Here is a 12,115-nt window from a genome sequence, read left to right as displayed (position 1 = left end):
GAGGAAAGGGGCACATTTACTAAGTCCTGTTTTAAGAGCCTGATTTTCTCTGATGCAAAGCAAAACCTAAGAGCACCCATTTCTTGTCAGCTCTACAGAAGCTTAGAGAGCTCCCTCAGACAAAGGCATATGTTTCGATGAGTCCTATTCTGGAAGTACTTCCAGACTTTGGAAGACCGTGGATCAGCTTTGGCTGAACTGCTGTTGATGCATTTCTGTATTTGAGCATATTAATTTAATGGCTCTTTTCCACAAATATATATCTGTTTTATAAATAATAATTAAAATTCAGAAAACCTGTCTGGTGGTATTTAGTAATTTGGCATTGCAATGTTATATGCAATGCTTTTAATTATTGCAGCTGTGAAGCTGTAATGATAAGCCATCAAGATCCCAATTAGCTGAGAACCAACAAGCTTATCACACATGCACTTTTATTATACAAAAACACCTTATATGTTGGAAATCTCTGCAAAAGGGCAAGACTGGTGCAGCAGTTTGACCTCTTCAAAATGAAGGAGTCTTCCAAACAACGTGATAAAGGCATTTCTTTGCATTCCAGTGGATTTTCTGCATTTTGTTCATTCTCATTCCTAAAATACACATATTTTCAGTGTAATGTACAATATATGCCGCTGTTTGTGCTGTATAACATTGTAATTGTAAGCAGTATTTGCCTTCACAGAAAAGAGGATGTGTGGTAATCAGCAACTTGTTCCTTGGAGAACCACCATGTGAATCTTTGAGGGACACAAACTAAACTAGAGGCTTCTTAATAGTTCACAAAGCCACAAAATGTAATGGGCCTTTTCCTGGGCTAGATTTCCAGTAGGCTGCTGAAAGTCTGTTTAGACAAGTACTTGTGCGTAACAGTTCTTAGGCACTGAAATACGTACTGCTGCAAATAATGACCTGGGTCTTAGCCATGGACCTAATGAAAGTACACAGCTGAAGACATAAATATGCAGTTCCGGGATCCCTAGTTAAGTATTTGTCCATGAAACTGGAGCCCAGCATGAGGTGAGGCATTGTCAGGCACTTTGTGTAACAATGGTTTTGTTTTGTCTGTGAGTTTCTTGCAAAAGTTAAAGCATTAAAGCCAGAGCCTACATGAGTAAACAGAGCCTGGATCTGCAGCATTCATTTGTGTTTTGGTGGTCCAGTTGAGTTGTTGGGTAAGGTTGGGCCCCCAGGGCTCTTAGCCAGCTGTGCAGCAAAGCCCGGTCCCCATCGTGCTCTCACCCTTTCTTTTGGGAGCAGTTCTGATAGAATCATAGAATAGTTAGGGTTGGAAAGGACCTTAAGATCATCAAGTTCCAACACCCCTGCCATGGGCAGGGACACCTCACACTAAACCATGTCACCCAAGGCCTTGTCCAGCCTGGCCTTGAACACTGCCAGGGATGGGGCATTCACAACTTCCCTGGGCAACCCATTCCAGTGCCTCACTGCCCTAACAGGAAAGAAATTTTTCTTATATTCAATCTAAGCTTGCCCTGTTTAAGTGTTAACCCGTTACCCCTTGTCCTGTCACTACAGTCCCTAATGAAGAGTCCCTCCCCAGCATCCCTATAGGCCACCTTCAGATACTGGAAGGCTGCTATGAGGTCTTCACATAGTCTTCTCTTCTCCAGGCTGAACAGCCCCAACTTTCTCAGCCTGTCTTCATATGGGAGGTGCTCCAGTCCCCGATCATCCTCGTGGCCCTCCTCTGGACTTGTTCCAACAGTTCCATGTCCTTTTTATGTTGAGGACACCAGAACTGCACACAATACTCCAGTATATCAGATCTCTCCAGTATATACAAGCATGCTTGCACTCTCTTTCCTCAGCCCAAGTGGGTGGCTAGGTATTTAAATGGGATTAAGCTGCTGCATAAAAGAGAAAAAATTGCATTTGAAGTTGTTTACTATTACAGTGATATTATGATATCACTTTATGTACTATGTATGTACTACTATGATAGTTTGCAGAGTCAAAACAATTTTCTCCCAGTCTTCTCTCAGTTTACTTCTGTTAGCATAGACACAAACCACAGTTGTCCTTGACCTGAAAGTTGTGTCCTTTTTAATACTACTTTTTCTGTCTGCCCTCCACATCTTCTTCCTCTGTCCATGTTGTTGCTAAATCTTGGCTTATTTTCTCTAGAATTTCCCTTTTACAATCTCTATTCCTGATTCAGCTCCATCACTCTCTCACATTCAGTGCCTTCTCTGATGCTTCAAGCTGTGAACAGAGGCATTAAAACTAATTTGTATTTGGCCTGATTCTGTAATGGCCTCACATTAATCCGTTTCCCTATGAATTCTCTGCCTGTAAACTGCCACTGAGATAACTAACCTCTTTACAACATGTTTTTTCCTAACATAATAGCTACTTGTAATAGCAACAGTATTCCAGTTTGTGAAGTATAAGCTGGTTGAACCCTTAGCTGATGCTTAATTTAATTAATGGGAGGATGCAAAATGTGCTAGCAGGCTAGTATTCTTTTTAGGGAAAAGATGGTAAGTACCAAACTCTACAAGTGGTTTGTAAACAACAGACTTGTATTTTTCCTGAACTTACTAATCCAACACTTTTGAATGTGATTATCTTCTATTACAGCCTTTTGTCCATTACTCCTCACATTTCAAGGTAAAACCTGGTATTTTTTCTTTACTATTCATATTAAAGATGATTCAGTTCTTTCAAATCACCATGCAAATACTCCAGGGCTTTGTTACAGCATTTTCTACGTACTGTGCTGTGGCATCATTTACACTGCTGTGGTGAGCAGTGTTTTATTTGGATCAAGAAATGGTGAGGAAATGGTTACAAATACGTTTTGTTTAAGCATTTTATCTTCCTAATGCAGCTGGAGGTTTTATTTCACACTCAAATGCAGTAGTAAAATGTCAGGCACTTTTTTTCCTTTTCTGTGAAGCAGCTGAGTACAGCAATAAGGGAACTGGAGCATATTTGTAAAGCATTTGTATTTCTTGAATAGTATCCTGAACTGATAGACCTTTTTGTCTGCCTTCTTTGTTATCTGAGCCTAATATCATAGTCTGTGTGCAGTTCATAGCTTTTCCAGGGCTCTTATACTCCAGTAACCCCATGAAAATGGAAGATGGGCTTACCTGCACTTTACAGAGGGAAAGCTGGGACACAGGGATGTGGGGCTAGCTTTAGTCTGTTATGGAAGTGCATGAACAATGAGTTGCCATCACATTAGGACTTCCCACTGAGGGCTGGCACACTGCAGCAGCTGCCAGGCAGCACAGTGAGCAGGCTGTGGTGGTGGAGGCAGTGGCACTCCTGGGAGGGCTAGGCAACAGATTCAGACTTACTTGCAGTTAGTTCCTTAGTGAATGAGCAGCAAGTGTTCTTCTTTTGCCTTTTCCATAGCAGAAACAATCAGTCTGTGGTGGACCTTACAGCTCTTCTGAGATGTAAAGGCCAAAGGCAGACCTGTAAACCATGCCAAGTAAGATGTTAATGAAAATGTTCCTGCTCTTATTTATTGTAGCTTAGAGCAATATAGCTGAGTTCTTTGTCCTTTAATGGTGTGACTCATTTTGAGACTGTTTCTGCTAAAGTTCACAAATGTATTTGAGTATTTGTAGAGTAATGCTGTATGAGTAAGGCTGGCCAACTGTTTGTATTTTTTGTGACCAGATGGTTCTGCTTTTGTTCTGCTTGCTTTTTTAATCCCTTGCTTCAGTAGAGTTTTTAGTTTTGTTTTTAATGAGCTCTTTCTACCCTCCAATCCACATAAACTATTGCAGTTTTCACCAGAATTAGCATAAAGGTTAGAGTTACCCTGGCTAATAATTTGAGTCCAGAGTTTAAAGATCAAGAATTGGCATCTCCCTCTGCTTCATGTGCATCTGCACTTTGAATAGGAAGATGGTTCTTCTCATCCATCTTCAAAGTCATTGTGTTCTGTATATCCGTCCTAGTCAGGAACTGAGTCTGCAAAGACAGTATAGTCATCAAATAAAGGTCTCCAAGACCAAGATGTCTTGAGCCGAAAGAGAATCTGTTTGCAGGTCACCCATTGTCATGTATTACTGAAATAATTTCAGATTAGTTTTTCATCCATTACTGCAGTATAATTTCACTTTTTTTTTCCCTTAATTAACACTGTATTCCTATGAAATAACAAAAAACAAATATGCTCATTTTTCAAATAGGGGAGGGTGTAGAAATAATGCCTAATTTACCAGAGCTGCAAAATCCTGGTAACTGGATTATTTCCAGCACCTTAGAGTACTTGTAGGTGCCCGGATGCTTCAAGTATCCAAGTTCTTTTGAAAAATATTTAGTTTCAATGGAAGTTCTGTTAATATTTTAATGGCATGGATCTGCAAATGTCTCTTTTTAATGCCATCAAAAATCTACAGTAGTAGTCTATTTAAGTGGTTTACAAAATTTTGCAGTAAACATGAATTCACCTCATGCAGCTGCAGAAGCCCCCATCTCAACAAGTTATCTTAGGCTTTCTTCATTGTTAGCAAAGAGAAATGTGCACTGTTAGGGTGTGACTTCACCTGATCTCTTATTCATGAAGTGTCTGCTTCTGTCTATTGACTGCAAAGTAAATCTAGACAATTAGTTCAAAACATTGTCTCCTGCAGTATAAATACTTGCATTTATTTAGCTGAATCCAATCCTAAGTGATTAATCAAAGACACTTTAGGAAGTCTGGTAGCACAAAATATTGAACCTAGGTTTCCCAGATACTCAAACTTCAAGCTCATAGACTTTGCTTATCTATCCAGCAGATTGTATTCACTGCCTTTGCTTTCTGTGATTCGCCTTCACATTTAGTTTGTTTGATTTCAGCTGAACTTCAACTGTAGAGACATGCATTGCAAAGAGGAAACTTAAATTGTAAGATAAAAAATGAGAGCTGGTGAGAAGTGCTAAGCAGGGTGTAATAGGTTCTCTTTGGAAAAAGATGTGCTGAATTTAGCAGGGACTGATAACATTCTACTCCCCAGAAACCACGCTGAGGTTTTTGGTTTCCATTAAACTTTCACCTGTTTAATAGAATTCCATATGCAAGATAACACTTTCTATTCACATTTGTGATTGTGATTGTGAAGAAATCCCAGGCTCTCTAAAAATCATTGTGTATTATTTAACTGTATATGACCTTTTGAGAAGGTAGGTGACCTTATGCTTGAAAACTGAAGACAGACCTAGCACAATGTCCAGTAAATTCACAGTGAATTACACAGGCTTCTCTATGGGCTCAATAATTCCAATTCATTGTTGCTAAAGCATATATTAATTTGACAGTAGAGAACAAAACAACCAGACCCTTTTGTGATATTGTTGCTCAGTTTACATCTTTCCAGACCACAACAAAAGCCAGAACTTGGATTACAAACTATTTAAAATGAAAGATTTCTTTTTCAAAGTGTACTCCAGCTGCTGGAGACTGCTGGGAAGAGGCTAATGAAAATGCTTCTATACATTTTCTTTTTTAATGCGAATACTTGTCCTCAAAGAACTGAACACAGGCCAGCAATTCATTTCCTGAACTAAGCATTTGAATAGCCTATTATGTCTTGACAAAAACTACTCTCCTGTGGGTTGAGCCAGGTTAGAACCTATGAAACAGAGGTGGAAACCTGGCCTCATCTTTATCAGATATATCCTGTCCTAACTTTTCCCTTACCAGAGTTTAAAATGTGCTTTCCTAATGGACTGTATTATTTTGGAATGTTGTGTTGCCTGTGTTACTTGGAAGTTAAATAGTTATGATTTGGGTTTATATTAAGTGGTAACTTGCCAATGGTAGGACTGGTAACGAAGTCTCTCTGTTGAGCACATGCTATAGACTAATTCTCTCAAACAGCAATAAATGCTCTTTAAAATTATCATTAGTTCCTATTTCCTTTTGGACATTTTAATTCACTTCTTACTTGACCTTAGGCCCTAAAACATGCCCAACAGATCTGAAGGTTGGAGAACTTGCACATCAGAACTGCACATATTTCATTGGAAAATTAAGTTTGCTCTTTACAGCCATATATGCATGGCAGTCTTGATCTAGTGCAGCTGGGGAGATGGCCAAGCAAGGAATAAAAATGAGAGTCCTGTCTTACTGATTTTGCAAAGCAATAATCGTCGTACATTAATGCCATAATTTTTTCCCATAGATACAGTTGCATAAAATTGTCCGTTGCTAAAAGTAGCCAATTCTAGAATGACCTCTATCCACATGCTTCGGACCATTTCAGGAAATCTTGGTGAGGAAGGTTTTTCTATGTGGTTAAAATATATTGGGCACAATTCAGGTGGTCTTTGGATTTGAGGACATCCTCAGCTCTGCTCTTTAGAAATCTGTTGGGGAGGAGCCAGACAAGACTGCAAAAGGGATTGCTAAACCTGTTGGTTTTCTGGGAGGTATTCCTTCCATAATTTTTTGCTGAAAGGCTGTGAATCAGGCAAGATAAGAGGCTGTATAGCTGAAAAGAGCTACACTTCAGGAAAGCCTGCTTGACTTTTTGTAATCCATTCCCAGGTCTATACTATGCTTCCCAATCCTACTCAGCCATGTGACAGTGAGTCAAGAAGTATTGTTGCAGTTGGAAGAGGTTTCTGTGGTTGCTCTCCATCAGCCACTGAGCATTAGCTCCTCTCTTTCTCCAAGGAAAATCTTGGATGCATGAAGAAATCTTGGAAGTGATCTGAGATCAGTGCTACAGAGAACAGCTGCTTCCTGGAAGCACCAAACCAGACGTGTCTGTGCCATCCACAGTCACACAGTATGAGCAGAGTCTGTCTTCTTCAATGTCCCAAATGAAAGGAGATCAGAATAGCTCTTCCATTCAAATACTGTCCGAAACTTCTGCCAACTTGGGGCCATGGAGGGATGCCTTTAAGTGAACAATGCAATATGGAATCAGGCCCTGAATAAGTCTTTCTTGTATTACCACAAAGAAGCACTGTCCATTCCTCTTTCATCATGTATTCCAGTTCATTAACCTCCCTCCCCTAGTCCTTCCCCATGCTCAGTCATGTGCTTTCTTCAGGCTGCCAAGAACATCCATCTCACTTTTGTCACAGAATGATGTTTTTTGTGCAAACATAAATATTTAGAGAAGTTTAGAAAAGATTAAGCTTCATCAAGTCAAGCATTCCTGCTAATGCAGCGCTGGGACAAGTCAGCAGGGAGCAAGAGCCCAGGCTGCTGTGCACAGCTGTTGCAAGACCAAACTGTGGAACATTCGTTTTTGACTCCACCAACTTCACTGATAAAAACCACTTTGGAAGTTGGCTCATGTTTTGTTCCAGAATGGAACTCTTTCCATCAAAACAACTTCTTCAGTGTGCAGGCTTTGTCTGTATTGTGAATCTCTTACCTCAGTTTTACTGTTCTTATGCAAATTCCTAATGCTGCACTTGCTGGACTAGTGAGAAACATCCATGTTAAAGTAGTCCCTAGGATGCAACTCGGAGCAAAAATAATTGTAAGATCTGCCCATGATGCTTATGCTCTAGTGGTTTGGGCTTCACTCTGATCATCAGTACCTGAGAAAAATTATGCCACATTCCATATTAGTTTAATACAGGGAGACTTCAAAAACCATAAATGGTAGGGGAAGTTTTTTTTCTACTAAAGCAAGGAAACAGAAGTCATTCCAGAATTCATGCAGGAAAATAAGTAATAAGAGTATAGAAATACATGCAAGGCAAATAGATGCGGGCTTGCAAATTCATATGTCCATCTTCAGTCTCGAGTACTGATAGTTTGGCTTTTTTCTCCAGTGGAAGTGGATTTGTCATAATAGTTAAAATATTGTCTGCCTCTTGGAGAGCTCACAAGTAACGCCACTTGTGATGATCAGTGATGATCAGTGAAAGAAGAGTTGGCATGCTTTTTTTCAGTGCTGCTTTGCTGCCCATTTTTAGTGAGGAGACCACAGGAAATCCACAGGAAATCCTGCCTTCCTAGAAAAATATCCTGCTTCCTCCAGGGACCTGTGAAACAGGCAGCTCGACATGACTGTGGGCATTTCTGGGCTAAGCAAATCAAAAGAGAATAATGTTCTGTAGGAAGTGGCTCAGGCCTCTTTGTTTGAGACACTGAGAACCACAGTGGACAAAAACCAGCTGGTCTGATCTAGTATCCATGGTATTTTGGGCACGAGTGTTGGACTGGATGATCCCCAGAAGCCCCTCCAACCTATCATAGAATCATAGAATAGTTAGGTTTGGAAAAGTCATGTACTACAAGGTTTTTCAATTTTAAAATGTGTGCTTCTCTGATAACACTGCCAGGCTTTGTGTTTGGTCACATTCCTTGTAAGTAATATTTTTCTGAGATTTTAATTAAAGATGCATGTAATTAAAGTGTTTTTATTGCAAGCTATGAATTAATTATGCTGTTTCTCTGGGAATGCTAGAATTTTTTAAGCATTCTTCCAGCAATCGGAATTATTATCACTTTAATGCCTTCAATATATTTCTGTAACTGTGTGCATCCCATGAACCTAAAGAGGTACTATTAAATTTAATAGTACAATGAGAAACATGCCTGAAGTTGTAGGCCTGTGACTGATAAGTAATGTGAATGGACAAATTGAGTCTCACTCACGATTTAAACTTGCAAATGTAGCTGGTTGAAATACAGTCCAACTTAATTAAAAAGAGGTTTGCTGTTTGTGGTAGATCTCCTCCACAGCTTTTGAGATCAAGGTGTCAGCTCAAAGAGAAGTAAATCCGAGACAGATATCTGGTGTACATAAAATTGGGGTTAGCTGCTTTTTCTTCAGAGCTTTGTCTCCCAAACGCATTTCAGAATTCAGATCCACATGCTGCTTTGCATGGTTGCAGCGAATGGTCCTTTCTGTGATGTGCTTCTGTGCAAAGCATAGATGGGGAAATTAATGAAATAGTGACCAGGTGCACTGAGTTGGGAAAATACCATGCAGTTTTTTCATGATATGACAGTTGTCAGGGGATTGTCCACACACAGAGGCTGACCTGCAGAAGCCAGTCCCCAAACTCTTCCTGGGCTCACAGGAGAGCAAACTCCCAAGTATACAAGCTTCAGTATAGAGGTGGTCTAGGAGCCTGAGCCTATGTGGAGTAATTTTTAGCCTTAGTGAATAGCCACTGAACAAGATGCTTGCAGATACTTTACCTAAGTATCCAGTCCAGGTACTTTATCTAAGCTGTAATGTGGCAGGGTGGGCTAAGCTCAAAATAATGTTCTTACCAGTGTGCAAGTCTCTTAGTTACAGGCAGTTTACCTAAAGATGCATGTCACTCAGTATGAAAGCTCATCATTTCAGAATTTGGTTTCCTTGGGAAACAGCTAATAGTACGTATAGAATCTGTATCCATTTACTATTGTTTTTCTCACCTAGAAAAAAAATGAAGAAATTAATATTTTTAATATGTAAGAGATATTTTGTCTCTCACAGCAATTAAAGCCAGATAAACAAGAAGAGAGATCCTGCCAGTTCCGTACTTTGAAAACCTTTAAATCTGGGAAAACTGGTTTCAAGCATTTCCTTTCAGGCAAACCTTAAGCTAGAGGAACTGGGATCCGAAAAATGAGTTGCTGTGAGATGATGATTATTTTCCATGATTTTGGTAGCACACACAAAGTACAGGAAGCTTTCCAAACCGAGAGGAGGATATAGTCCCTGTTCCAAAGCACGTGAGTGCAAAGAGGCAGTGTAGAGATGAGGAGGAATGGAGCTACAGTATAAAGAGCAATTAGGGTAATGCTAACCGTGCATCAGATAAATTACAGTGGATAGAAAGTGGTAGCAATTTTTCTGGAGGAGAAGGGAATAAAATTTATTCTTGTTTAGTACATGAATGTGTTTTGGCTGCACATTTTTGTGAATGCATTTTTTGATTTGGGATGTTATTTTTACTTTCTTAATTTTTAAGAATGGGAAACAAATGTTATATTTCCTGGTTTTATTGAGAGCTTTTCTTGGGGGAAAAGGACAGTAGCAGGAAAAGTTAATGTGAAAATAATGTTTATGAGTTTCCAATTATTTCTGCTGAGTGCAGAAATATTCAAACCTGATCCTAAATGATTAATTCCTTTCAATCTGGGAGATGAAACAAAAAGGTTTTATACTCAAAATCCATGTTTTACTTGTAGAGGAGTTAGAACAAGTAGTTTTAATAGAAAAAAACAAACCCAGTAACTCGAATGCAAGAGTACAAAACACCACAGAAATAAAAAGGCATGTAAGCATTCTCATTTCTCACAACTGTGTCCTTGAGGAGCAGGTCCTTTCTTCCAGGTTTCTTTTCAGCTCAGTGACTTTCTGGGTTGCTGCAAACTCTGCATAGTCCCTCTGGGTTTTACATGACCTAGTCACTCTCTTTTTGGAGGAACAAGCCAAACTAAGGCAAACCAAACAACTAAAACAAGTGCCATATGTCACAGTTTGTAAGATGAAAGTACTACTTCGACTGGTGCCTCTACTGACAGTGGAAATATTTTAACAAAAGAATCTGGAAAATCCAAAGCAATTAAAGCTAATTCGTGCAAGCAAGAAAGTGTCTGTCTGTCTGCCTCCCACCACTATCCCTTTTTCACATCTTTATTTATAAATCCTTATTAATAAATTGTTAATTTGTTTTCTATTTAGAGGGATACTGATAGTTACTTTCCATTCTTTGAGGTAAATAGGGAGAAACGCTTCTAGCCGCTCCCTTTATTGTCTGCTTATAGGAAGAATTGCTACTTAAGACTAAGGGGGCTGTTTAAGATGGATTTAAGTGATGCTTTGGGGGAGAATGAGAAAGTCTGTTAAGACAAGTGTGCTGGAGCCTCTACAGTACAGATTTGAGTACATGCCACTCTGCTAGCAAGGTCTGTGATGGGCATATTTTTGTGTTTCAGCTTGCATATTCTATGCCTAGTTGTATCTTGAGTGTCAATAAACAGAAGCAACAAGCCTGGATGTCACGATGTTACCTTCCCCAGCCAGTAACAGCCACGTGGAAAATTTGGACAAGCATTTGTTTCCTTTTTTCAAAATTTCATACATGATTGTAGCGTCGTAGAAGATGGGATTTTAATAAACTGTGTGTTTCCTTAGGATAACAGCTCTGATTTGGGGATTTTGTTTTTTGTTGTTTCCTTTGCAGGAAGAAGGTATCGTGAAGGAAATAGACATCAGTCATCATGTGAAGGAAGGTTTTGAAAAAGCAGATCCTTCTCAGTTTGAACTGCTGAAAGTATTAGGACAAGGTTCATATGGAAAGGTAATTTTTAATGCCATCTAATAACCTAGAGCAATATTGAAAATGTCATGTCCTTTCTCTGAGTTCATTTGCACCAGTAACATTTTTCTAAATTGAATTATATTGCAGAAGCAGACAATCAAGCCCAAACCTCTTCTGTCTTATTTTTAATAACATTTTTGTGCTTTAGATAGATATTTTGTGTGTGTGTGTGTGTGTGTGTGTGTGTAAAGCACTTTAGCAAATGGTGCTTATGTCTTTGGACATTGGTTGATGAGCACAGATAAGCATTAGTGAGCATCACTCTCTAAAAAAAAATTAGACCCCCCCCCCCCCCTTTCTTACCTACACAGCAGGGATGTGAATGCACCACTGCTGCCTAGTTTGAGAATGAAAATAGGAACATTCAGAGGCTTAAATAAGTTAGCTGTCTAATTCCCATTGAGGGAAATGGGATTTCAAGCACATTTCAAAGTCTCAGACTGCTCTTTAGCTCTCACTTAGCAGCCCATATGCTTTGTTGAAAGGATCCAAATGTCAAACCCCAGTGCTGAAGAGAGCAGTCATTGTGGTGAGAGAATGGGGGAAAAAAGCCATACCTGTATGACCACAAGCTAATTTCATAGAATCATAGAATAGTTAGGGTTAGAAAGGACCTTAAGATCATCAAGTTCCAACCCCCCTGCCATGGGCAGGGACACCTCGCTCTAAACCATATCACCCAAGGCCTCTCTCTTTCTGAGAAAGAACATTTCTGTCTTCAGTCCAAGGCTTTTCTTAATCCCAGAGACAATTCTTAAGCAGAATGTGTCAGTTGGAAATGAGAATAGGAAGAAAAGATAGAGAGAAAGAGGGAAGAGTCTGTTCAGACTTAAACTCTCCATGGTGTAAATAAAAC

At 39.5% G+C, this 12,115-nt stretch overlaps 1 protein-coding gene across 10 annotated transcripts in view; it reads left to right on the top strand.

Moving 5' to 3' along the window:
• The window catches only part of RPS6KA2 (ribosomal protein S6 kinase A2), a 285,765-nt gene that overhangs the window by 177,310 nt on the left and 96,340 nt on the right, over positions 1 to 12,115 (top strand). For all 10 annotated transcript variants that reach the window (XM_061378507.1, XM_061378504.1, XM_061378502.1 and 7 more), the window contains one exon: positions 11,122 to 11,238. Coding sequence is in view for 4 of the 10 variants with exons in the window: in XM_061378498.1 (XP_061234482.1) it covers positions 11,122 to 11,238 (117 nt within the window). In the remaining 6 variants the exon portion in view is untranslated. The remainder of the gene's footprint in view (positions 1 to 11,121; positions 11,239 to 12,115) is intronic.

This window comes from Neopsephotus bourkii, unplaced genomic scaffold (assembly GCF_033783945.1).
Source record: "Neopsephotus bourkii isolate Nb327-2 ecotype Australia unplaced genomic scaffold, CSIRO-AGI_Nbou_v1 NB_1767, whole genome shotgun sequence".
NCBI lineage: Eukaryota > Metazoa > Chordata > Aves > Psittaciformes > Psittacidae > Neopsephotus > Neopsephotus bourkii.
This window is presented reverse-complemented; position numbering and strand designations above follow the sequence as displayed.